This window comes from Equus przewalskii, chromosome 21, assembly GCF_037783145.1.
Source record: "Equus przewalskii isolate Varuska chromosome 21, EquPr2, whole genome shotgun sequence".
NCBI classification, from domain to species: domain Eukaryota; kingdom Metazoa; phylum Chordata; class Mammalia; order Perissodactyla; family Equidae; genus Equus; species Equus przewalskii.
The window spans coordinates 19,536,568-19,563,110 of NC_091851.1; the positions used below are offsets into that span (position 1 = coordinate 19,536,568).

At 46.2% G+C, this 26,543-nt stretch overlaps 1 protein-coding gene across 6 annotated transcripts in view; it reads left to right on the forward strand.

The window, feature by feature from the left end:
* The window catches only part of DNAAF9 (dynein axonemal assembly factor 9), a 155,727-nt gene extending 130,283 nt beyond the window's left edge, over positions 1-25,444 (forward strand). For 3 of the 6 annotated variants that reach the window (XM_070587936.1, XM_070587935.1, XM_070587939.1), the window contains 9 exons: positions 1,089-1,126; positions 9,391-9,526; positions 12,386-12,472; positions 16,360-16,466; positions 16,762-16,836; positions 18,688-18,893; positions 19,966-20,070; positions 21,421-21,514; positions 22,086-23,589. In XM_070587936.1, the coding sequence (XP_070444037.1) occupies positions 1,089-1,126; positions 9,391-9,526; positions 12,386-12,472; positions 16,360-16,466; positions 16,762-16,836; positions 18,688-18,893; positions 19,966-20,070; positions 21,421-21,514; positions 22,086-22,198 (961 nt within the window). In that variant the 3' untranslated portion in view covers positions 22,199-23,589. Of the gene's footprint in view, positions 1-1,088; positions 1,127-9,390; positions 9,527-12,385; positions 12,473-16,359; positions 16,467-16,761; positions 16,837-18,687; positions 18,894-19,965; positions 20,071-21,420; positions 21,699-22,085 lie in introns of those variants that run through there. The other 3 variants (XM_070587938.1, XM_070587937.1, XM_070587940.1) reach the window with 2 other exon arrangements.
* Positions 25,445-26,543: the final 1,099 nt, after the last annotated feature.

Genomic DNA, 26,543 nt, shown 5'->3' on the forward strand with positions numbered 1-26,543 from the left:
CTGTTTTCAGAGATCAAAGAGAAGGATGAAGACATACTGCCACCAAGGTAATTTCAGGAGAGAAATTTCCCCAGTGTTTTGAACAGCATTAATACCTGCCACCTAGACCAGAAACAGTTCAGAAGTATGGCTTCAGCAAGCATCTCACTTATAGGGGAAGAAAACACAGGAGTTCTGTGGTACCAAACAGACCTGTGTCCCTGCTTTAGCCTTCCCACTTTGTAGCTTTATGTGAGGCCTTGGGCAAAGTGCTTAGACTGCTTAGACTGCTTAGCCATCAAAAACCCACTCTCCTCAGCTTTTCAGTACCCAAGACACAGGGTAGATACGAGGACAGAACAAAATCGTATATGTGAACTGCTTGCATGGTGCCCAGCCCATAGTAGGAACTCGGGTAAAAGGCAGCTGTTCTCATCTGTGTTAGCTTTCTTCCCTGAGAAGAGCACTGTGATGTTTTAGGAGTTGTAAAGCACTGAGAGTCTAAGTTTTTCTCTGGAGCTTACTACAGAGCTACAGTTGTTAACTAACTCACACTGTGGATCAGTCACCCTCACCTGCTTCAGTTCTGATTTAATCAGTCGGTTTCCTGCTTTTCGTTCACTGTTAGTGCTCAGAATGGGATCAAAGAGGAACCAGGATTCTAGTGTGCACATGAAGGCAAGCCTGGCAACTTTGGTACTGAAGGCCCCTAGCAGAGTTAGGTGAATGTAACTCTTCCCATTTTCCCTTGAAATTTCTCCTTTACTATTAGGACAGTATCTTTTTCAGAAACAAGAAGACCAGCTCTCTTTCTCTGTTTCACATAGTCTAGAGAACTGGCCCTGCCCTCAGTATCCCCTCTTCGACATTCAACCAAGAGCTGGCCTCGTAGGGACATCCATGGGGTTCTCGCTTAGGGAGCTTTGGTTGAAAGCTGTGAGAACCTTTCGCGTAACCGTGGCTAACCTTAATGCTCAGTGCTGCCTGCCACTTGCCCCATCTAGTAAGTCATCTTGAGTGTCAGTGATATTCACATTTTTGTGGGAAATATTTGATGACAACTCTGACATTAATGACTTTAACATATTTCTCTCTTTTTTTCCCCCTAGATTTCTCTTTCCTAAATGTCTTGACCAGTGTTCACAAGGTAAGCAATATGCTTTACTTCCTGCTTGCATGCCTTTCAAATTCTGTTTAAATGCAGTAGACTTTTCTTCATGCCCCTACCTATCATTTTGAAATCTAAAACAAAATTAGTCCAGGGGCATCTTTGACATCTTTTACTTTTATCATATTTGATAGGCAGATTTCTTGCAGAGTTTATCTCTTAACGATGATAAATTGCCATGGAAATACCCCTCCTGAGCTGGGCTTGGCCTTCCAACTAATATCAATGGACTGAATAGGTATTCCCTGCCTCTGGATCAACCAGGTTATTTCTCCTGTCCCGTGAGTGCAGAGTATGACCCAGTAGGACCTTCTCTTTTAACCTCCCCCTACATACACTGGAATTTTCCACACCTCCTTAATAACGTTTAGAAAAATCCACCCATTCTGTAGGTTACAATCAGCCTTGCGTTGTCCTACCATCTGGCAACCCTGGAAGCAGCACTTTTTAGATATACTACCTATAGTGCCTGGAGACCCAGAATAAATTCTAAATTTCCTACAGTCGTGATAAAATGCTCATTGTTTTCAGAAGACCTGTGATCTGGGCTTCCTGAGCCAGCCAAGCAAGTAGAAATCAGACAGAAGAAAATAACTTGTTGTCCCCAGCACAGTTTTGTCCTGCTGGTCCCATTGCCAGTCTGCAGGGAGCGGAGACGACAGAGCATACCAGAGCTGTTGTCTTGGGAAACAGCTGAGCTGGGTGCTGTGCAGGGCAGGAGGCCGGGTCACTGGAGGGAGGAATGTGTGTGTTGGACTGCTGCACCAGGGAGTCTCAGGTCCAGCTTTTAGAGGCCCCTGTTGCTTTCCAGGCACTGTACCCCAGCAGCAGAGTGGAATGGAGGTTGGCTGGGTCCACCCGCAGTATCCACTCCAGGTAGATTAAGGAGATTTTATGGAAGTTGGGTCAGTAGGATCTGGTAACAGACTAGATGTGGAGCATGAGTTGGAAAAGGAGGTATCTAGGATGACTCCTAGGATTCTAGCTTGGGAGATTGGGAAGGTTGGTGGTGCCTGTCCTTGAAATAGAAAGCATAGGAGAAACCAAAGGTCCAGTAGATAACCAAGGAGAGCTGTCTGGTCCTCAGATACATGTTTGGAAGTCCTAGTCAAAGCCAAGAGTGTGGGCTATAGTTAGCCCCTGTCCACCACATGATTATTATCACCCTAGTGCTCCTTGGCACTTTCTCCCTCAGTGCCCCTCTGCTTTTTTTGCACACAAAGGACAGATGATTGGGCTGCCCTGGCAGAGAACCTTGGGGAAGGACTCTGTCTTCACTGCCCATGAACCTGGGCCAATATTACAAGAGGAAAGCCCTTTTAGGCCAAGACAGACTGTGTTCTCTCTGGCACTTGGTAGGCATATTTTGTTAATACTGCCTCCCAACTCAGCATTCAAAGGCAACTTGTGTCAAATTCTGTGCTTGTATAAAGCTATGGATGTGATCAGATGTGGGCAGATTGACCTTGAGACCATATCTGCTGTTTTCTGAACTCCAAGGGGCTTGTGGAATGACAGTGCGTAGATAAATATCTTCCCCTTGCTTCTGGGCCTAGGGGACCCTATGGACTGGTCTGACCTGTCTCACCATAGGCATGGGCTGTCTAGGGAGGAAGGAGAGAAAAGGCAAGTATTTTTTTTCTCCTCAGAGATTTGGTGGCTCACTTAGAGGTGGGATCTGCCACCAGTAGACAAACACTTCATGTTTCGAGGGAGTATATGCCTCCCTTTGCTCCTATTTATGAATCAGGCTCCCTGATTCATTGCTTTTACAATAAAGGGGATTGTTTTACATTGATAAAAGGACTGTTTTGCAGCCTCAAGATGATGTGTATTAAAGAAATCCAAGGGTTAGGAAATAATCTCAGCAAGCAAGTCTCATTATGGTACTGGCTTGAAAGTGGAGTGGAGATATTTTACTACCGTGCCCTGCTTTTAGAAGTATCTATAGATAGGTAAAAGAAGTGAACTATTGTTTTCTCCTGGGCTGCTGGAAGCCTTTAGCCTAGACTGGGATGATCAGATAGACCTCAGAGATGTTTCTCCATTCTTGGGAATGGGCCAAGCCAGGCTGCCTGCTCACTCACAGCCAGACTGGTGAGACCTTGACCAAATCTGGGTATCCACTCCTTGATACAAAGCAGAAGGAAGCTTCTGGCCCAAACAAGATGAAACCACCCTCCATGACCTCTTCACCCTGTGCTCCAGATAACTGCTGTACCTGCCTCACAGATGGCATTTCCTCTTGGCGGGTGGCAGTTTGCATAGCTGGCCAAAGGAATGCTGAGGGTAATCCTTTTGCTTGTTTCCCTATAAAGCAAAGCCCATTTTTTTATGTCCAATTCCTGACCTAGAATCCCAAGACCACAAGATTTGTCTGCATGGTACTTTTGAGGCAGACAGGACTTTGGGCAGGGTATCTGTCAGAGACCTGGACCCCAGCCTTTTCCTGAGCAGGCCAGGCCTGTGCTTGTGACCCTGGTACACGCTGCTCAGGTTGGCATGTTTGCACTAGTGTGGCTCTCCACTTTCTTTTGCCCAAGAAGATACTAAACGGAGTCCTAGGACCTTTAGAGGTCTTCACTCAGCCTTTCCAGGCTCCTCACTGTAACATCTACCACAGCTATTCTTATCCTCCACCCCTAGGAATCTCATGGGCCTCTTGCAGGATCTGGTTCCCATATCTCCCATCTCCAGAATGTTCTGAGCCTTCTAGAATCCTGGCCTCTTCCCTACGTGCCTCATTCTGGGTCTGGCCTCCTAACCTTGCCTCACTCAGCTTCCAGAGGCCCTAGTCACTTCCTGTGGCTGCACCAGGGCATAGGGTTCTGGCATTAGGCTCACCAGGCTATCCTCACTGCCTCCTTGCAGCCTCTGGTGTGACCTTTCTAACTAGGAATGAGGGCACAGTCACCACCGGTATCACCTTCATTAGGAGGCTTCCCCAACACTCTGGCCAAGGTTGGTCCATCTTAATGTTAAAGCTTCTGAACAGAAAAGGCATGTGAGGAAGCTTTTTAAAATAGAATAAACTAAGCACTGACATATTCTCCATTTGAATTCCTAAGTCATGTGCTGTTACCACAGTTAGGCCATACGTGGAGACCTTGAAGACAGAGATTTTGAGTGTGGAGAAGCTCTTAAGAAAACGTGATTCTGAATATTCCCATGTACTTGTATATGCATAGACTATCTGAGGAAGCATACCCAAAATCTATCAGTGGTTGCCTCTTGGGAGGAGAACTTGGGCTCAGGGTGCCAAAGGAGGCGGGAGGAAGAAACTTTGTACTGAATACCCTTTTGTACCTTATGAATTTTGTAGCAAAAATGTGTATATACCTATAAGTCTTAGAAACCTTTTCAGATGGCTTTCTGATGACTGGGATTTGTTCAGACTTGTAAGTGGGAGAAATTCTGGCGTGTGGGTGCCCACAGCTTAGCTGCTTGGGCAGCTACCTCAGAGGTCAGGTTGTGTGCATCTTTTATTACACTTGGTTCATTTGTTCATTTATTTGGCAAATCTTTATCCTGTGCCTGCTCTAACCCAGTCCTTTGGGATTAAGGAACACTTCCGGAAGAGGTGCTCTTTGAATTGTCTGCGCCCTAAAGGAGGAACTGATCCAACAAAAAGGAGAGAAAAGATAGTTCCAGGCAGAATAAACATCAGGATTGAAGGCCTGACAGTAACCGGAGCATGCCCAGGGCACTAAGGAAGTACAGCCAAGAAGTCTAGATATTAGTCTAACAGCAATGGGAATGCATTGAAATCTTTTAAGTAGGGAAGTGATGTGATTGGATTGATGTTTTTGAAAGATTACTCTGACTACAGTATGAAGAATGAATTGTAGTAAAGGAGAGAATGAGCAGTGACCTAGGGAAGAGAGTAGTGGTCTAAACAGGCAAACGGTAGCAGGAATTGAGAGTGGACGATGCATCCCAAGAACTGCTCAGCACTCCCCAGGCCTGAAGGAGAACTCAGGTACCTCCACGGCCTGGGTTTGGGGAACTGGACAGTTGGTGTGTGCTTTTTATCAAGTGAGCGGAGGAGGAGGCGGAGCTGCACTCACCACTTGGATTTAGGGAAAGCCTTTGAGGAAAGTCACCCTTGAATCCTTGGAGGTCTCTCAAGCACTGTGCAGGGCCAGATGGGCCACATGTGCCTAAGGTTGACTTACTAGCTGAGTACTAACAGATAGCTGAGAAGAGTAGGGCCCGCCACTCAGAACCTAGGAACCGATAGATTCCAAAACAGTTCATAAACACTTAGGAAGCAGATTCTCTGCTCAGCAAGTGAGCTCTAATTCCTGACGTCTGTGGTCCCAGGCACGTTGCATAGCTTTTGCGTGTGCCCTTTCCACATTGTAATATGTGACCATCGGCGTGAAGCTCCTAATCCCTGTTTCCTGGTCGTAAATGGAATGCATCCAGATGATTTATGAGGTTAGATTCAGTCTTTAGCATTTTGGAACGCTTTTTTCATAAGTATGAGTAGTGACAGGATGGAAGTATCACTAACTTCTGTCTCAGACCAGGAGCAGAGGCCAGAGGTCCTGGAAGTTGCCTTCAAAGTAGTGATGGCCATTCATCTAAACCTGAACTCAGCAGCCTAGACTGATGGGAGTCACATGACTTAGCTTCCTGCTGGTTGCTATGGCTGAGGCCCACATGCCACAGCCACCTCTGTTGTCTGAGGAATGTATCAGTCTAGGCCCCTTGGTGTACGTGTAGAAGTTCCATTCTCAGGCTGTTGCTGACCTCACAATGATGGTGGTGGTGATAGGTCGCATTTAATGAGCTGTTACTATCTGTAGGCCCTGTGATAAGCATTTTATTGATAACCTGGAGGTATGTGTTACTTTTCCCATCTAACAGAGGAGGAAATTTGGGCTCAGAGAAAAAGTTGAGCAGTTTGCTTCATGTCACACGTTAGTAATTAGTGGAGCCCCAAATTCAAACTCAGGTTTGCCTGGTTCTAAAACCCATGCTTTAATCTTTACATTATGCTCTCTTTTTACATGCGTAAAGAAGGATATAAATAAGAATATAAGTCCTATGTTTTAAATGCCACCTATGTTATTCAAAGGAGCTGTCGTAGTTCAGAAAATGGGAGAGAGCAGGGTGGCATGAGGGGAGGATTGATATGGGAATGTATTAGGGAAGGTTTTTAGGAAGAAGTAAGCTTTACCAAAATTGAAAAAGTAAAGAGCTTAGGTGAAAAAAAACAAGGTACAGAACAGTGTAGTATGTCACTATTTGTAGGGAAAAAAATTATACACATACGCATTTAATTGTACGCACTCAACACCTGTCTGGAAGAAGATGTAAGAATCTGATAACTGTGGTTGCCTCCAGGGAAGGGAGCGAGGTGGCTGGGGAGGAAGGGAATTTATTTTCTCTGTGAACCCTTCTGACATTGTTTGAGTTTTGCCCTCAAAAACTAAATACAGCTATTTTTTTAACTAAACACTTGACTATAGTAAATAGTGTTAGTACAGATTTCTCTGTACTGAATATTCATTGTTCAGGATCCTACAATTACAAGATTACTTAGGAAAGCTACAGTCTCCATAATTTCGAGATATTCACTTATGAACTAATCATTTATTAGTAAAGCTAGTCTCTACTAGTAAAAAGATTGATGATGAGCATTGAATCTTTTTAGGTATAGAATTAATAATAACACCTGTGAGAGTCCTGTTACAAAGTGGAATGTAAATGTTGAAAAACTTGAAAACCTATAAATGAAACTATATTTAACAAAAAATTTGGGGGCCAGCCCCGTGGCTGAGTGGTTAAGTTCATGCGCTCCGCTTCAGCAGCCCAGGGTTTCACCAGTTCAGATCCTGGGCACGGACATGGCACCCCTCATCAGGCCATGTTGAGGCGGCGTCCCACATGCCACAACTAGAAGGACCCACACCTAAAAGTATACAACTATCTACTGGGGGGATTTGGGGAGAAAAAGCGAAAAAAAAAAAGATTGGCAAGTTGTTAGCTCAGGTGCCAATCTTTAAAAAAAAAAAAAAAATTTGAAGGCAACAGGAAAGAGATACTATCTCTACATTTCCAGGAGTGGGAGATCAATAAAGTTTAAAGCTGTTAAATCAAGTTATAAAGAGTTATTTATACTCTTTAAAGATATAAAAGTATCCAGTAGAAGAACTAAAATTATTAATGTAACCAATGAGAATGTAATGGTGGACAAGTGGGAAGACTTTAAGGGTACACCAACTTCCCCATCTATCATAGTGAAAAGTCAATAGGCATTGTCTAAAGATGACATTATAAGAAACAGTGATTTAGATCTATTATTAAAAAATATATAAGGATAGCTATCATAAGAACTAAAAACAGATTGCAACCCACCACTTTTGAGAAGAACATAGAAAACAAAGAATTCAGAGATCATACTGCTACAGGTAGGAAAAAAAAATGTTAACAGAATCCAACATAAACAAGGTGGCAAAACCAAAGTTCAGTAAATATGAATGGGATAAACACATATTAAAAAGAAAAGTATCTCAGATTAAACCAAAAGACAAAACCTAATTATACAATGCTCTATACAAGAGAAGCATCTAAAACTAAGGATGATGATAAAAGAATGAGCAAAGACATAACAGACAAATGCAAACAAGAAGAAAGGAGGCAGAATTATTAACAGCAACTTTGAATTCAAGGCAAAAAATTGAAAAGTCTAAAAGGGCAATTTTTAATTATAAAGGATACCATCTGCAACCTGTCATGAATATTTCTAGGCCAAATAATTCAAAAGAAAGCATGTACCCTTAAGTTACTACTTTACTACACAAGAAAAACTTTTTAAAATAATGAATTAAGCCTTCAACTTAAGAAGTTAGAAAAAGAACAAGAAATTTTTTAAAACTACTTTATAATAAAAAAGATGCAATCTATAAAAGAAATCTAGCTAATATGTTAAAGCAACACTATGAAGATGCAATCAGCAAAATCCAGACTGGGAGAAATTTACAGGATACAGTTTTTCGACAAATAAATTACAAGGAGATAAGGAGAAACTATAGACCGAAAGAGAATTATGAGGTGCATCATGAAATAGAATGTGTGGAGTTTGGTTCCTGGTTCAAAAAAACTAACTCTAAGAAAACATTCGTGATACAGAGAAATTTGAACACAGGCTATATTTTTTTATATTAAAAGAATTTATTGTTAATCATTAATTTTTTAAAAGAGTCCTTATAGAGAGATATGCTGAAATATTTTTGGATGAAATAATAGGATATCTGGGACTGGCTTCAAAATCACCCAGTGGGGGAGGAGGGGAAAGGGGCTGGGGTATGGTATGGAAGAAATACAAGTGTGATAATTCTTAAAGCCAGGTGATGGGTACATGGGAGTTATTATTACACTACTTTTTTTCTATTTTTATATATTTTATATATTTATATATGTTTATATATATTTATATATTTTTAATATTTTTTATATATTTATATATATTTTTATATTTTTTATATGTTTATAAATTTTCACAATATTAAGAAGTGAATAAAAGTGGTTGAATAACAAAAATGCAAATGATCTTTTAGCAGAAATGGTGTATATGCTATGATCATAATTAAAAACAGGAACGAGTAATACAGAGGTATTATAATTATGTTGGCATGGTGGGATGTGATAACTTCCCTGACTTCCAAATTTTCTGTGGTGGTGTGGATTTTACTTCTGTATTTTCACAGAGAGGTTAGGAGTGATCCTGGCCCGCTCCACAACCTCCCATTACATGGACCCCTCTTTCTTACCATATCACTATGTGGATATCTAAGTTAGCACTTATCTTGGAATTGTAGGTCTATGTGTGTAACTCCTTCTTGGCTCTGCACTCTTTGACAATCTCATGGTTAGTGCCTGCAGTCTGAACTGGTGAAGGTCAATGGCACCAGTTCCAGATGTGGTTAAGTACAAGGGATGTGGAAAGGGCCCTTTGATGAAGAAGCTCCAAATGTCAGCTGGTAAGCAGAAATAAGGCAGAAGGTTGGGAGGTGAGGAAGCTACAGGGTTGAGGCCATTCGCTCCAAGAGATACCAGTGCCAGAAAGTGAAACAGAATGATGGGTGTGTATATCAGTGTTGGGGGCCAGGGGTGTCTACACAGGGGGCTACCAGAAGGGATGATCAGGAGAGGGAGCAAGGGCCCACATCTGTGTTATCCTTCAGGTTCAATCAGGACTCTGAAGGCTGAACTGTTTTGGTTTTATTCCCCAGGTCTGGTGAATAATGTAGTGTTTACCAGTCACACCATGGAGCAGAGGCATCCTCTCCTTGTTCAGATGCAGAGCCTTATCAGGGCTGCCAATCCTACCGCAGCCTTCATTCTTGCAGAAAATGGGATTGTCACCAGGTAAACTTATCAAGTTCACTTCATCCTGTAGGACCATCTGCTTTCTCAGGTACAGCACTCTGGCTGTTGCCCACAGAGTCTTTCCACTGTATCTAAGACCTGAGTGTTTATAGAAGTGCTTTTGATGCTGTGTAAAAATCACCAAGAGGATCCCATGTGTCAGTGTCCTGTACTGTTTTGAGATACTTTGTTTTGATTCATTCACATTCTCATCCATTAAAAGATGGAAGTCAAGACTCTCTCAGTGTTTCTTGTGTTAAGATGGGAGAGAAATGGCATAGAGAACATAGAGAAATGATATTTTTACTTCATGGAATTGGGTCCAAATTACAAACTAGAAATGGAGAACTGATGATTTGGGGTGTGTGTGTATGTATGAAGGCAAGACATCTGGTTGTATAGCAATTTGTTCAATAAGGATAAATGTGTATACTTTTCGTGTAGTTTTGACTTTTGAGCAATGCAAATATTTTACATATTCAAAAATTAAATCAACAAGAAGGGAAAAAACTAAATACAAATAAAATAGTGAATCCATTTATATGTCAAAGTAATAATGACCACACACACACAAAATAAGTAATTCAAGTAACTTTTGAAGATAATCCTCTGTTGGAACCGTGATTCCAAACATCACTGGTTAGAGAAGGGAAATTATAAATATGAAATGGGAAAGGTGAGGGGATATCCTGTAAATGTTGGATTTGAATTGGGGAACTCAATATGAATTCATTATTTCAAAAAAATGTTTATTTCCTAGCTCTTTCCATTGAAAGAGAATAGAAATACTAATACCACAGTAGCAATAAATACTCCTACATCTGGAACTTGCTTTCTAAGTACCAGTCCCCCTCCACAAGGTAACAGGACTCCTTGGAGAATTGGCTGATTGCAGTTCTAGGGCAGGGAAAGTACAAAGTGGGCCTGGTACATTTTATGTCAATAAAGCAAGGAAGTGAGCCAGCCCTGATGGTGCACCCTGCCTCAGTGGCCTGGGTTTGGTTCCTGGGCACAGAACCACACCACTCGTCTGTCAGTAGCCATGCTATGGCAGCATCCCACATAGAAGAAATAGAAGGACCTACAAGTAGAATCTACAACTATGTACTGGGGCTTTGGGAAGGGAAAAAAAAAAGAGGAAGATTGGCAATAGATATTGGCGCAAGGGGAATCTTTCCCAGCAAAATAAATAAGTAAGTAAATAAGTATAACAAGGAAGTACTGGAAGATTAGAGGACATATGACAAAAGGTTACAGGAGCTGGCTTAAGAAGCTCCTGCTAGCCAAATTTGGGACAAATTGAGCATAACAGAGAACATGATAATGGATTATAGCACATGGAGTGAAAGGAATCCAGGGTAATACTAAGAAAATGGAGAGGAGTGGGACCGTAAATCTCTTTTTTTTTTTTTGAGGAAGATTAGCCCTGAGCTAACTTCTGCCAGTCCAGTCCTCCTCTTTTTTGCTGAGGAAGCCTGGCCCTGAGCTAACATCTGTGCCCATCTTCCTCTACTTTATACGTGGGACGCCTACCACAGCATGGCGTGCCGAGCGGTGCCATGTCCACACCCGGGATCCAAACTGGCGAACCCTAGGTTGCGGAGAAGCGGAACGTGCGTGCTTAACCACTGCGCCACCGGGCCGGCCCCACAGTAAATCTCTTTTAACAGACAAATGCTAACTAATAAGTAAATAAGGATTTGTAGAACTAGAATGTCACCATTTTGTAGCCTTTAGTGAAATACTTAATCTAGGCAAGGTTCATCAATGGATGCTAAAAGCAGTGGGTGACAGATTGTTGAAGAAAAGGATATTCACTCATCTGAAAGTATCACTCCACAGACTACTTACAAAGAGGGGAAAGTACCTTCACACTGGAGAAGTCTAGTGGACACGATGTTGACCAATTAATTAAACAGCAAGACCACTAATGTGGGGGCGGGGCCAGCCCCATGGCCGAGTGGTTAAGTTCGCACTGCTCTGCTTCGGTGGCCCAGGGTTTCACCAGTTTGGATCCTGGGCGCAGACAGGGCACTGCTCATCAGGCCACGCTAGGGCAGCGTCCCACATGCCACAACTAGAAGGACCTACAACTGAAAATATACAACTATGTACCCGGGGGGGGCTTTGGGAAGAAAAAGGAAAAATAAAATCTTTAAAAAAAAAAAAAGACCACTAATGGGACAAACTGACATCATGTGACTCCTTCATGTGACGCTGTGGGAAGGACACGCTATCACCTGGGTGTTAAATGTTTATCTTGCCATCTTGCCAAAAATGTTAAACTAAATCTAATCATGAGGAAACAACTAGACAAATCAGGTTGTGGGACACAAGACAGCTGGCATGTACTCTTCAAAAATGTCGACACTATGAGAAACAAAACAAAAGTTGGAGGAATTGTTCCAGATTAAAGGGTAATAAGGATTGTAAATTCAATGAGCAATCCTTGATTAGATCCTGAGTCCCCTCTCCCCAAAAAAAGGAAAATTTTGAAAATAGATGTATATTAGATCAATACTTTTCCAACTTTAATGTGCTTGTCGATCTCTTGGAGACCTTGTTAAAATGAAGGCTCTGATTCAGTGGGTCTGGTGTGAGACCTGAGATTCTGCTGCCAGGTGATACCAGTGCTGCTGGTCCACCATGTTAAGTTCTTTGGGTGTGATAATAGTATTGTGCTTCTATAAGATACTGTCTTTGTTCTTAGGAGATACATACTAAAGTATTTAGGGGTGAAGTAAAAAATGTATGTATATTTTCTTGTATGTGTCTATGGAGATGGTGGGGAGGAAGCAAAATTCGCAGGTCAAGATGGATAGTTTTAATTAACCTGGGTTTTTCTGTATGTTTTCAAAGGAATGAAGACATCGAGTTGATTCTCTCAGAAAATAGTTTTTCAAGTCCTCAGATGCTACGATCTCGATATTTAATGTACCCTGGCTGGCAAGTATCATCACTGAAAAGTAGCTAAGATTTTTTTGTAAACCCAATGATTGATTTATTTACAGAAAAAAAAAAGTGAAAATACCAGGTGTGCTCTACGAGGGTGACAATGGCAGCTGCAACGGCCTGCCATGTCTCAACAGCTGCTGGCTTTGCCAGGAGCCCAGTGCTCCAAGTCTTGGGCTCCAAATCGGGAGCCTTGCTGGATGTTGAAACTAAGAGAGTCATCCTGTGGGCACCAAGCACAGCGGTATCCTGTGTTTCCTCTAGCCTCTAGTGAGGGTGAGGTGGCTGGCACGGAACGAAGGAGTTTTATCCTTCCCAGGTGAGAGCATTGCTCCTGAGAATGCAGTCAGTCCTCTAGGGTTTCCACCTGACAGGTAGGTTCCCTGTTGATGTGGCCCAGGGGATGTTTCTTCACTGCTGGCTGCCACCCAGCCTGTGAACCTCTCTTCCAGAGGAGGAAGAGGAAAGAAAATGCAAAGTGCACTGTACATACTAATACAATGTGCTACACATTGTTCTAAGACTGTGCTCTCCAGTATGGTAGCCACTAGCCACATTTGGCTGTTTAATAAAATGTAAATGTGGGGCTGGCCCCGTGGCCGAGTGGTTAAGTTCACGCGCTCCGCTGCAGGCGGCCAAGTGTTTCGTTGGTTCGAATCCTGGGCGCGGACATGGCACTGCTCATCAAACCATGCTGAGGCAGCGTCCCACGTGCCACAACTAGAAGGATGCACAACGAAGAATATACAACTATGTACCGGAGGGCTTTGGGGAGAAAAAGGAAAAAAAATAAAATCTTTAAAAAAATGTAAATGTAAATTAATAAAAATTAAATAAAATTTAAAATTCAGTCCTTCAGTCACACAAGCCACATTTCAAGTGCTTAATAGCTACCTGTGGCTAGCAGCTACCCGTTGGACATTGCAGATCCAGAACATTTTTCTCATCACAGGAAGTTCTGTTGGACAGTGCCACTCTAAGAGCTCTACTATGTAATCTCATTAACCCTCAAACTGAGCCTGCAAGGTGGATTCCATTATTTCCCTCATTTTAGGGATAAGGTAACTGAGGCAGCAAGGAGTTAAATGACTTGTCCAAAGTCACACAGCTAGTAAGTGAAAGAGGTGGATTTCAAACTCAGGTTGTGTGGGTGCAGAGCCTGTCCTCTTAACCACTGTGCTGCACTTGTCCCTGTGTAGAATGGGTAACTGGTCTCTGCTCTGTCGAAGGTTCAGGGGAAGACAGTCAGTAAAGCTTGGCCAAAGTTAATCTCTCATGTTGATTTGGATTATCGTTGTTATCCTTACTCACTTCCCCTAGGCACCTTTCTACATGCTCCACAACACCCCTTACGTCACCAGTATTTTGTACTAGCAAAAAACTGATTGTACAGTGTTGTTAAAAAACGTAAAACAGAAGGGGGCTGACCCCGTGGCCGAGTGGTTAAGTTCGCGCACTCCGCTGCAGGCGGCCCAGTGTTTCGTTGGTTTGAACCCTGGGCGCAGACATGGCACTGCTCATCAAGCCACGCTGAAGCAGCGTCCCACATGCCACAACTAGAAGGACCCACAACGAAGAATACACAACTATGTACTGGGGGGCTTTGGGGAGAAAAAGGAAAAAAAGAAAATCTTTAAAAAAAAAAAAAAACGTAAAACAGAAGATCAGTGTGTAAAACTAAAGGTTTTCAGGCATATTCTTAGAAGGAACCTCTGATTTGAGTCACACCAAACTTGCTTAAAACAGTGGGTAAGTGGATCATTCCTTATACCTGAACAAGACAATTATATCTTAGCTAAAAAGAAACAGATGGAGCTTCTGGAGTAAAACCCTTCTCTCCAGTGGCTGCAGCTATTGACTCTTTTGCCGCCCACACTTCTGGATCTGGTCTCGAGACTCCTGCCATCTCCACCCGGTGCCTGGGGAAGCACCCATTCTCCAGTCCATACTGCCTCTTTCTGGGCCTGGTGCACGTGAACCTAGCTCAGGGCACAGACTTTCCTGGAGGCAGACTGACCCAGGAGAGAGCCAGGTATGAGGTGAGTCTAGAGTCTGAAACCTTCCTTTTACCAGGAAGATCAGTCCTTGTAGAGAATCAGAGATGGAGGGGCCTCAAAATCACCCTTCAGACCCTCTCTTCTGAGTCCCTTCCTAGGAATCAGATAATTTGATCTTTTAACAAGATGGCAGCCATCAGTCCCCTACTTATCCGTATACATTACTCCCCTCCCTCCTTGGATCAGGGCCACGACCTCAGAGTTAACAGGTTTTAGCTGCACGACGTGCTCAGCTCTGTGCTGTGCAGCTCCTCAGCCCTTCCCCTCCCACAACACTCTCTGTTCTCATCGACCCCGCCCCCACCTCCCCTGGTAGAAGGGCTTGTTTCCAGTCTGGCAGGAACCCTTTGCTCTTCCCTTGGCCCCTCTAAATTTCCCTAAGGATTCAGGCTCTGAGCAAGGAAGCCAGAGAAGCCCATGGTCTCCAAGTGACTTGTTTGGTTGGGGAGAAGGCAAAAAGAACATGTCAGTCTTGCAAAAATGTTATCCCACCACCTTTACTTTAAAGAAATCACAAAGAGTAAGATACTTTTAACAATATGAAATTCAAAGTTGCAGTGCTATTTTAAAATATAGGAAACTAATAAGAAAATGCAATAGACTGGAGGGAAATGTGTCAAACGTGGCAAAAGGTTAATTTAAAATTTGGGAATCTTGTTTAGATATTTAAGAAAAGTAACCCTGGGGCTGGCCTGGTGGCGCAGCAGTTAAGTGCGCGCATCCCGCTTTGGCAGCCCGGGGTTCGCTGGTTCAGATCCCGGGTGCGGACATGGCACCGCTTGACAAGCCATGATGTGGTAGGCATCCTGCATATAAAGTAGAGGAAGATGGGCACAGATGTTAGCTCAGGGCCAATCTTCCTCAAAAAAAAAGAAAAGAAAAGTAACCCCCGTCCATATAGATGTGAACAGTTCACTTAAGAGAAAGTATAAATGGCAACTGTCGTAACAGAATTCCATGTCAGTAATATTCAGAGATGTAAGATGATGCCTCACTGTTGTTTTGACACCTATTACATTTAACCAAAAATATCTAGAATAATCATTGCTAGCGGGAATTGTTGTGCAATTGAAATACTCAGCTACTGCTGTGGGGTGTTGTCGTTTATTACCCATGAGATGGTTACACCCTTTCCTGGACTGATTCCAATCCTGTAGGTTCATCTCAAGGAAATAATTCAAAAGAAAGAATCATAATTCCATAACTTTGGAAGCTGGGTGATGGGAGTTCATTATACTACCCTTCTATCTTTGCATATGTTTGAAATTTTCCATAATGGAAAGTTAAAAGTTTGTTTAAGTGCTCTAAATATGGCTGTGTTCTTAATGAGTCGATAGCAGGCACTATGTCTGCTGAACTCAAAACTGAGAAAGTAGAGCAGAGATGACCCAGCCCTTTAGTTCCTTCTGGAGGGAATGTTACACATCCAAATGTGCAGTCTGTTAAGCTGCCCTCAGTGACCGTGGGGCATAGTTGGAGCCCTGAAGCGGGTGGGAGGGGATCCTGAGGAAGAGCTCCAAGGGTATCACCTAATCTCAGGTGGGGCACTGGCAGGCTTCAAAGGTAGATCAAGTCTCTGGCTTCAAAGAACTGCTAGTCTAAGGTGCTAGGACCTTCCTGCTCTAATGGGGCAACCACGCTCTCCAACCTCAAGAGGAAACAGACATATACACGTTTAAACAAGTGTTTTGTATACAAAATGGCATACAAGTAAGAGAGAATTCAAATATTATAGGATAAATGATACATAGTTCATGCCAAAATAGTATAAAATAACACTCAAAGCCCCAATTACTTTTACTTATAATTTTTAAACCTTTTAAGGTATGACGGTAAATTTGATGCTGGATCAGTCTTTCCACTAATGGTTCAGATCTGTGTGTGGTTTGGTCGTCCCTTGGAGAAGACTCGCTTTGTAGCCAAGTGTAAAGGTAAGCCTTGGCTAGGACATGTCCCAGACCCTGGTAAAAGAGCGCCCCAGAGTTGTCCCTGCTTCCTGGCACCATTTTAGTATTCTGTCCGTTTGGGGGTCCAAAAACAGGCAGAGAGATTTGAGGACCCAGGAGTCTCCCACCCCTGGGAACAGTGGCAGAACTACTGGGGAGGAGCTGGTGGGGATAGAACCTGTGGACCCTGCAGCCTAGACTAGGGTCTTTCCTGCCAGCTGTGCCACCCTTAACTTGGCCTCCCCAGGTGGGTGACAGCCCTGTTCTCTTGTTCCACCAGCAATTCAGTCTTCCATCAAGCCAAGTCCCTTCTCTGGAAACATCTACCACATCCTGGGCAAAGTGAAGTTTTCAGGTAACTGAGGGGTTGGATTTGGGAGCCCTACGCTGTGGAGTGCTCACATCTCACAATGTGAGTTTATAGTCTTCTCTGGTACTCTGCAGACCAGTGATGCCCCTCAGACTCTTTCAAAAACCCTCCCCTCTGAGCCTTACACCATTGGGCTCTTGCAGTCACCTCTGTTTGCCAAGTACCCCCTTTTCTCCAGGTCCTTCTGCTCCACAGTGGAAGATCTGGCCTTCCCCTGGATGGCCTGCCCAGAGCCTCTCCTCACAGCTCCTTGACTTCCTTGTTCCAGAGACTCACACCCCACCCCTCCTGAGCCATCGGTGGCCTGCTCCCAGATCTATCACCAGGAGCTATCCCAATGCTGAGCTCTCCAGCTCCGCATCTGTTTCTGCCAAAATCTTCAAGCCTTCCACTTGCCTTCTCCTCCCTTCTGTCCACTAGGCCTGTTTATCATCCTTACTCTTCTGGAGCCCTTGTGACCTAAAGTCTTTCTGTCTTGGGCTGGGAGTTAGAGAAGGCCTCAAAACAAGAAGTAGTTGGTCTATTCAACGTTGAGAAAGGGGAGAATGTTCCAGGGAAAAGGCACAGCTGTGGACCTGAGGCAAAAAGGGCACACTTCTAGAACCAAAAAGGGTTTCCTATGGTTGGGGCCTAGGATGAGGGAGGGGAAAGAGTGTGTCTGTTGGCCATTATAACAGAAAACCCCAACTCAACTAGCAGGTGTTAGCTACATAACAAGAAGTCAAGACATCGGGCAGGGTAGCAAGGCCACTGAAAACCCAGGTAGCGAGTGTCTCTGTGTTCCTCCACGCTTGATGTGTCAGCTTGTTCTCAGGTTCCCGCCCCTCATGGTTCCCAGGTAGTGTTGTAGGTCTAGGTGCCACATCCAGAAACAACATCCAGCCGACAGGGGAGGCTGACTCTTCCCGTGGGTATCCTTATCAATTCCTCAGCAAATTTCTCCTCTCATTGGCCAGAATTGAGTTGCCGTGGCTTCTGGGACCAATCACCCATGGGGAATTGGTACTGGAGGAAAAGGGGGATGCTGCGCAGGCAACTATCAATATCTGCTGTAGGAAGCCACTAAGAGTTGTAAGCATGGGGCTGTCTGCGTTCAGATGCGAGATTTAGATGATAATGCCTGTATAAAAGAATTTCTCAAGGTCTCCAGGTCCTTTGGCCTAATTTATCTTACTGAATCTGAAACTTTGGCCCCTCTCCTCAAGCCCTTGACTCCTGCCCACTTCCCTCAGCCTGTGACAGACAGCACACCCGGCCCCAGCCCCGATTCAGAGGTCTTAATGCCTTCGTCTTCCCTCTCCCCAATCATCACCCCTTTATCTCCTTTATTTAGACCTATTCTTGACCCTTTTCTTGTTCAAGCTTAACCTCTCTTTGTTCTGGATTCCTTTTTCATCCTGCCTTTTAGGAGGACCTTGCCCTTTTCTTGTGTCTCCAGTCAGTCTAGCCCCCAGCTCCTCAGCCTATAAACCCGGTCACATCTTTACTGTTCCCATCCCTGTGACCCTCCTGCAGCACTTGTACTGATGACATACGCTCTTCCCTTGGCCTCTCAGGTCTCTGCTGAGACCCACCCACTCCACGTCTACCAAGAAGGCTTTCGTTTTTAGTTCCTTTCTGGGTTAATAGTGTCCACTTGATCACTGAATCAGCCAACCTAGAAACTTATTTTGCTCCTTTCTCTCTTCATCTTTTCTAACTTGCCACCAGTCATGTCAGTTTTCCCTCTTGCATATGTCTCATGACTCTGTCCCTAGCCATCTACACTATACAGTCATAGTGTAACTTATCCTGTGAGGGCAGGGTCTCAAGGACTGACATGTGTTCTCCTTGCAGACTCTGAGAGAACCATGGAGGTCTGCCACAACACTCTAGCCAATTCCTTGAGCATCATACCAGTTTTGGAAGGACCCACGCCACCACCCGACTCCCGAAGCACACCTCAAGACAGCAGCGGGCAGCAGGAGTGCTACCTCGTGTTCATCGGCTGCTCCTTGAAGGAGGAAAGCATCAAGGACTGGCTGCGGCAGTCAGCGAAGCAGGTGGTTGCCAAAGCCCAGACAGATTGGTACAGATATGATGAGCACTTGTCAGGGCTGCTGCTGGCCTTGAGAAAGAGGCTCCACTGCCTGCCTGCTGCCTCTCCACTGGTCTGCCCCGACAGGCTCAGCCAGAACTTGCAAGGATGCTTTAAGAGTGGGAGGAAGCCACTCAGGGCAAATTCAAGGCAGACTTGGTTTCATAGCCAATTCCAATTCTAGTTCCAAAGGCAGATTGAAGTTATTAGGTTGCTTAACTAGGACCTAGGTGAAACCAAGTTGTTCCATGTGGACCCTTGGTCAACCTGGTATTCTAAACTCAAAATGTCTTTTCTTAACTGAACCTAGTTCAAAGACTCCTGTATTCTGAGCCTAGAATCTCTTGTACTTGGGCTCTCTTTCTAGAAGGGAGAAACAACAAAGATATGGTTAGAGCTATTTGCAAACCAAGACTCGAAGCATGGATAGCAGTGAGCCCTGGGGCCCTGGAGACAGGTGCAGGGGAAAAGGAGACTTGCCTGTAAATGCACACAAGCATCTTTAGCCCGATACCACAAAGAAAAGTAAAACCCAGACTAGACTTAAAAATTAAAAATCCTTCAATATGCCTCAAGTCTTGGGTGCTAAGCCTCTTAGCACAGCCTTAGAGGTTTAGCTCATCCTAGAACTCTGGAAACAGAGTGGGCTGGGGCCCGGGTCTTTTGTAGATGCTCAGCTGGGACCTGTCTTTTATACTGAGGAATGGCTGCCTGTAGGCTGTGTCTTTATCAGACTCACCTGGATAAACTCCTAAATGGTGCTTGATCATGGGACCTCAGGTTATTGCTTTGTCTGCATGTCTGTCACTGGTGACGCTTAGGGTTGAGAATCTACAGAGGTGGAACGTGCCTATTTGCAAATGTTCTCCCCTGGTGCACAGGGCTCTATGGTGGGAAAGTAGTCTTCTTGAGGGGCAGACAGGCAGGATATTGTGTCCAGGCCATGAAAGCACTTGTGCTTTTCCCTCCACTGGGATCTTAGTCATGTATCTAGCCCCCAGAGCCCTGAGCCCTCACCCACCCATGTACTCCATCAGCTCTTTTGGGACCTGACCCCTCCCTACATCTCTGCACAGAAGCCTCAGAGGAAAGCCCTGAAGACCAGAGGGATGCTGACCCAGCAGGAGATCAGGAATATCCATGTGAGTACGCTGCCCTGGGGGCCTAAGCCCCTCAGTTTCCCAAGGCTGACCTTCTAGGCTTGTGCAGCTCCATCTTTTAGAATTCCCTTTAGGATTCCTACAAATAAGGGGCTATTTTTAAGGCCTGCCGAAGGTCTTGCTTCTCTCAGGCCACAGAGGGAAGCTGGGTGAAGAGAAATCTCAGCCCATCTGTCCCTTGCCCCAGTGACGAGGGCGGGGTGACCTCTGGTGTGACCTGGGCATAAGATCGAGGAGAACCATTGCTTGTGGGAGGAACAGGTGATGTGCAGCCCTGCGTTCTCACCCTGTTCAAGCAGGTAAAGTAATTATTTTCTCCCCCCATCCCTCTGTCCTAGATAAACCAACGAGGGCTCTGGAAAAACCATCTAGATCCAAAAGCTGCTCATGGGCATGTTGTAGAATCTTGAGGCCAGGACAGGAGGCCTCCTGATGAGCCTCCCAACCTCCAGGCTGATTCCCAGCCTCTGCCCCAGGTCCCATGCCTAATGGGGTCTTTTCCTGATGGGTTTGGGAACAAAGGCTGAAAGGGATAGAGAGTCCAGGTCTCAGCATGGGCTCTGTCACTAGTCCCAGTAATGAGCAGGTGGGCAGGCCTCTGGGACCCCAGGAGCTCCTGCTTTGGACTTGAGGAAGGCCCCTTCATATGTAGCTCCTACAGGACCCTGGTGACCCTGGGTGCCCCTGGGGAGGACAGAGTGGGCACCTCAGAAGGCAGTCCTTGTAGTGTGTATTCCCCCAGAAGCAAACCTTGTACAAGGATATGAGTGCAGGTAGTTGTTTTGTAAGTGATTCTAGGAGGCACTAATAGGAAATGGGAAAGTAGGAAAAGAAAGAGGAGACAGCCAACAAAGGGTGTGTTATCAAACCAGTACCACTGTGGACAGCTGGAGCTTAATCCTATTAGGAACTCCCAGAGTTCTTCCCTGAGAGGTGGGGGAGATGGTAATTCCCTGGCACATCGAGCCTTCCACCCACGGGGCAGAGTGGGCTATCTTGCTAAGATAATAGCCTCTGTTGTTTTTGTTTTTGTTTTTGTTTCACAGATTTTATTTTTCCTTTTTCTCCCCAAAGCCCCCCAGTAAATAGTTGTATATTTTTTAGTTGTGGGTCCTTCCAGCTGTGGCACGTGGGATGCTGTCTCAGCATGGCCCGACAAGCAGCACCATGTCCGCTCCCAGGATCCGAACCGGCGAAATGCCGGGCCGCCGAAGCGGAGCACGCGAAGCCAACCACTTGGCCACGGGGCCAGCCCCTGTTTTTGTTTTTAATGCACGAGTGAATGATAGAAAGCAGTCAGATAATTCTAATAGGACTCTTTTTTTCCTATAGGTGAAACGCCATCTGGACCCCCTACCTGCAGGCTATTTTTATAATGGCACCCAGTTTGTCAACTTCTTTGGTGACAAGACTGATTTTCACCCACGTATCCTTGGAATCTGGGGCAGTGACACTGGGGGTGTATGGAAGCCTGGCTGTAAAGAGGGTGTCTTCTAGAGCTGCCGCAGCCCAGCCCCTGGAGGAGCTGGGTTCTGGGAACACACAGTAAGCCACAGAGGCAGACTTGTCGTTCTGGCCTCTTAGAGCCATTAAAATTACATTTCCCTTCATTCAGTGATTGCTGATGTTATTCTGTGGGCTATAGTTTAAATGTAGCTGTTATGATATCCTGAGTTCTGTGGTCATCAGGGTGTTAATTTACACATTGGAGACTGGGCCTGATTACAGTAGTTAATCTGTGAAAAGGTGGACGGGGTGCTCTGTATGCTAATGAAAGCTGGAGGGCTCAGTTCTAAGACTTCATGAAGGACCCTGTGCCAATCCCTGTCACATTCTTTGCAGATGTGGTGCTGCTAGTATATAAAAAGAGCCCATCAGGTACCTTCTGTGCAGACTGGGCACTCACCACCTCGGTGTCCCGCACCTCACCTGCCCACAGATCCCAGCAGACTCTCTTGTCCTCCTGGCTCAGGGCTTTCTTCCTTAATAGGATCCAGTCATGGACCAGTTCATGAATGACTACGTCGAAGAAGCCAACCGGGAAATCGAGAAGTATAACCGTGAGCTAGAGCAGCAGGAATATCATGACCTCTTTGAACAGAAGGCCTAGAGGAAGGCTGCAGAATGTCCACCCTAGAAATGGACGTTTAGAAACAGGGTGTCTTAACCTCAGCTCTCCCGGAGGCCCCTCCCTGGAGGGGCTGTCTTTGTTCTCCTTTGCCTTTGTGTGCTGGCTTGAGTGCATGTTGTGTTTATTCTGTGTACAGTGCTGAAGAGCATCACCTGCACCACTGATTTGGGAGGGGAGGGGGGTCCTCATGGAGGATGAGCAGACTTCCAGGATCTCTGGGTCTCTGGTAATAGTATCTCCTTTGGGATCTTGAGGCACTGTGCAAGGGTGGAGAGGAGGAGTGGATTGTAAGGAGCAACTGCTGGGATGCAGAAGGAACCCTGGCTGCCCAAACCATGGCCACACCTGGAGAGCCAGGCCACCATAGGCCTCAGGCCTCAGACACTGCCCCAGCAGAGCCCTATCCCCAGTGGAGTGCCTGCCTCCCTGCTTAGGCCCCTTCCATGGAAGGAACTGGCCCTGCTGGCCCTGAGCCCAGTCCTGGGGGGAGCAGCACAAGCCATGCCCAAGCCCAAGCCACAGAGCCAGCAGCTTGGGCCGAGGTCAACAGCTTGTTCTAAATGAGGGGATTTCCCTTATGGAATAACCTGAGGGGAAAGGCATGTTACTCTCCAGAAGCATGCGGCTTTTGAATTGACACAAGCAGTCTCCTTAGGATTGGTTTTGAGCTCCCCTCATGGCATCATTCTGCTTTGCCTAATTCAGGGACAAGAGCAAACCTGCTGTCAAGACTCCCTGGTGATGCTTTGCCTCACTGTTGTGGGGAGCATCCTGCAACTGTTTGGTCTTAAGCCCTGGGCTCTGATCACTTGTGGGGCATCCTTGAAGGGGATTCAGTCTCCAGCACCCAGCCTTTCTTTCAGCCTTGCCAGAGAAGGCCTGGTTTTCAGCCACAAACTTCAGGAAACTTGTGCCCCCAAGAATTGTTGCTGGCCCTGGACTTGTTCGGCTTCTGAGGACCAGGAATTTCAAAGAATTCCAATATCCAAGTTAGAATTCCTTCCAGTGGCTTTGTTTTCAGCTGGACCATCAAAGCAGACGGGAATTACAGTGAGTCCCATGCCTGACCTCCAGAATTTGTGTAGGGGAGGGAGGTTACAGGCATGATATTTAGGTGATGTCTGTTAGGACTTCAGCACCTTGGCTGCCTAGATTGTAAATGCTTCCTGAATTTCACATCCTTTTTGCATGCCTTAGGAAGAAGCACATAGGCAAAACCAGCCAAGTTTTCAGTAACGTAGAGGGGTTTTTGAGAAAGGTCCCTGGCACAGAGGGGAGTCAGAGACAGGATAGAGCACATTTGGTCTGTGTGCAAGTAGTAAAGCAGTTGTTAAGAACTTGTCAGTAAAATGTACTTGTATTAGAAAAAACAGTTTGTATTTGAAGCCAAACAAACAAAACTCCAAATACCATCGAATAAGAAATCTTGCATGAAGAAAGGCTTCTGAAAAGGCCGCTGTGCTCCAGTCCCAGCTCCCAAATCTGCTGGTGACAAGGGCCCAGGTGTGGAGCCCAAGTCTGGGAGCCCTCACTTCCAGCTGGCCAGAGGCTGGGGTCCACAATGGGCCTTCCTCTGCTTCAGAATCAATAATGTAGATCTTAAGTGCAATTGATGAAATAAGCAATGAGTTACTGTAGCTTCCTTTAGCTCTACCGAGCTCTTTTTAAAAACTCAAACTTGAGCAGCCTTAGAAAGGGAGGGGGGGAGGGAGGGTGGGGGGCATCATAGGCCATTTCCTCCAGGAGGGTTGCTGTGAAGTTTTAAATGAAAGCTCTAGATGTAGGAGCTCGAGCCGTTTCCTGGCTGCTGCAAAAAAGAGTTTTTAAAGAGGGGTCGGAGCCCGCCCATAAAAGCGGGTCTTCCCACTGCGTGGGGCTGTACTACTACGTGGTGGTCTCGATTTCTGACCATTGTCCATAGAAATGCTCTCTCACCAACTTGCCCCACTGTCCCAATTCCTCTTAGAGGGAAAACTGTGATTACCTCAACTTGAATATGAAACTGTGATTGAAAAAGGTCAAAACGTTAAGTTTCAAAGCCAAAAGGGCAAAACTGGCTGAGGCCTCCATAGACACTCCTCAGCCTGCTCAGGAGTGTGAAGGGGCACATTGGCGAAAGGGCATTCTTTGGGGCGCACTTGCTGTGCCCCTGGTGAAGAAGCACCCTAGCTGTGCACAGTGTGAGCTCTTTGAGGACTGAGGCCGGGAGGATGCCTCCTCCCCGAACTGCCTCTTCCGGAACCTGCGGGGCCTCTGGGTTCTGACTGTGAAGTTTAATATCCACTTGACTCCTCCAGGTGGAGGGACAGGGTCTTAGGCTGTTTCCAGGAGAAGGGCTATGACACTGTTTTAGATTTTGACCTTAGAAGTGGATACCAGGGACTCAACAGAGACCTGGGTTGTGGGTTCCTAGGAACGGGCAGAAGTCCTCCAGGGGCTTACATGCTTTTTGCCAACTTTCCTACTAGCAGCTTCAGTTTTCTATCACCGAGTGAGTGTGATAATCTTGAAGTCGCTGAAGTTATGGGTTATTTTACGTTTTGATGTGGGATTTTCCTTTTTTGATTGGAAAGAGGAGGCAGAAATTGGAGAAAAGGGATCACCCTAGGAAGGGGCCACTGGCAAGGAGTGTAGTTGGCCCCCACCAGGCCCTGGGGGCTCTCTGACCTGGGGCCTGGACACTGGGCCCTGCAGGTCACAAGAAATAGTTTCCTCCTAAATTCTATTAGGATTTTGGAGAATTTTTGCACAGTAATAAGCTCTGGGTTGTTCTTTGGGCTTCTCAAAAGGGAAAAATTAACTCAAAGACTGTAAACTGTTAAGTATTCCAGCCGTGTTGCTGACCTAGTTGGATAGTTGTACCTCAAAAAGTAGGTGAGAAATGGCTTCCTCATTATCCCAGGTTGTCAAATACTAATGACAGAAGAGCTCACTTACGTGCCAAAATTCACTTTTATACTAGTTTTTCAGTGCTTTAATATTTGTAACTTAAATTTTAAAACTCATATTTACAAACACTACTGTAACTTCAGTGAAACTGAATTGTGTGATTGAAGCTTTTTGCTTATTATAGTATTTATTACACTACTTAATTCAGTAAATATATAAAAGTAGCCTTCAATTTATTTTTATATTATTTTACATGTTTTTACCCGCAGTTGTGTATGTGAATTTACCTTGGTAATGAGATGTAATGCTAAGGACCAATAAACTGTCACTGAACGAGCAAGGCCTCCCAGAGTTGCCTGTCGCTGTAGACGCAGCCCCGGCGGGATCGGGTTGAAGAGGTGGCCGGGTTGAAGAGGTGGCCCGCCCCATGGCACTGGGGACCTTCCTTCAGCCTCCCCTGGGATGCCTCTTCGCTGGAGCTCCCATTCCCCTCCCCAGACTCCAGAGCGGCCTGTGGGGAATGAAATTGCTAGGAGGAGACCACCCTTGGGGTAGGCACTCTTGGCGAGTCCCAGAACCCGAGGAGGGGCTCGAGGAAGCCCGCTGTGGGCACGAGGGTTTTCCGGAGCCCCGGGGAAAAACCCCGCCACCGCACCCTCGGCGTCCCTGTAGAAGCCTGTCTGGGCCGGCGGGCCCGGGATGGGTTCGCGGCCCGCGCCGCCCCGGCCAGGCTGCCGCAGGAACCGTTGCTTCCCAGGCTTGTCGGCTCGTTCAGTCCCGGCCCAAGTTCCGCCGAGCGGCCGCTCGGTCTCGCTTTACAGATGGAGGACGACCAAGGCGCGGGAGTCCAGTCACTGGCCGGTTAAACAGAGCCCCCGCTGTCTCTCCCGGCCTCTTCACGTCCCGAGGCAGGCCGGCCGAGTGCCCGAGCCCGCGGAGGACCGGGCACAAGTGCGCCCCCGCGCGGGCCCCCGCCCCCCTCGCCCACCTGCCCTCGGCGCCCGGTGCTGCGCGGCGCGGGGCTGCGGCGGGGCCCTGGCTCCTCCGGCGGCCTCGCGGGCCGCGTACCCCTGGGGCGCCACTCTTGTCCCCAACTCGGGCTGCGGGGAGGGACCTCTGCCCTTTCGGGAAAAGGGCTGACTAGGGAGGGACACCGCCGCGACGCAGCGCGTCCACAGAGACCCTGCTTCCTGTCCCACCCTCAACGCAGGGGCCTCCGGACAAGAGACATGCCCCACTGGGAAGATTTGGGAGCTGGCCCAAGGAGGATGGAGCAGCCTCCCCAGGCAGCTTCCTTCGGTGGGTTGGGGTGGTGGTCTTGCGTTTGGAGGTTCTATGTGGTGGATTAGTCATGTACAAACCAAATGCAAAACGGCTTGGCAGGGGCCGGGAGAATAGGGGGCGGGAGGTTAGCAGCAGTATCACCCTCCTCAGG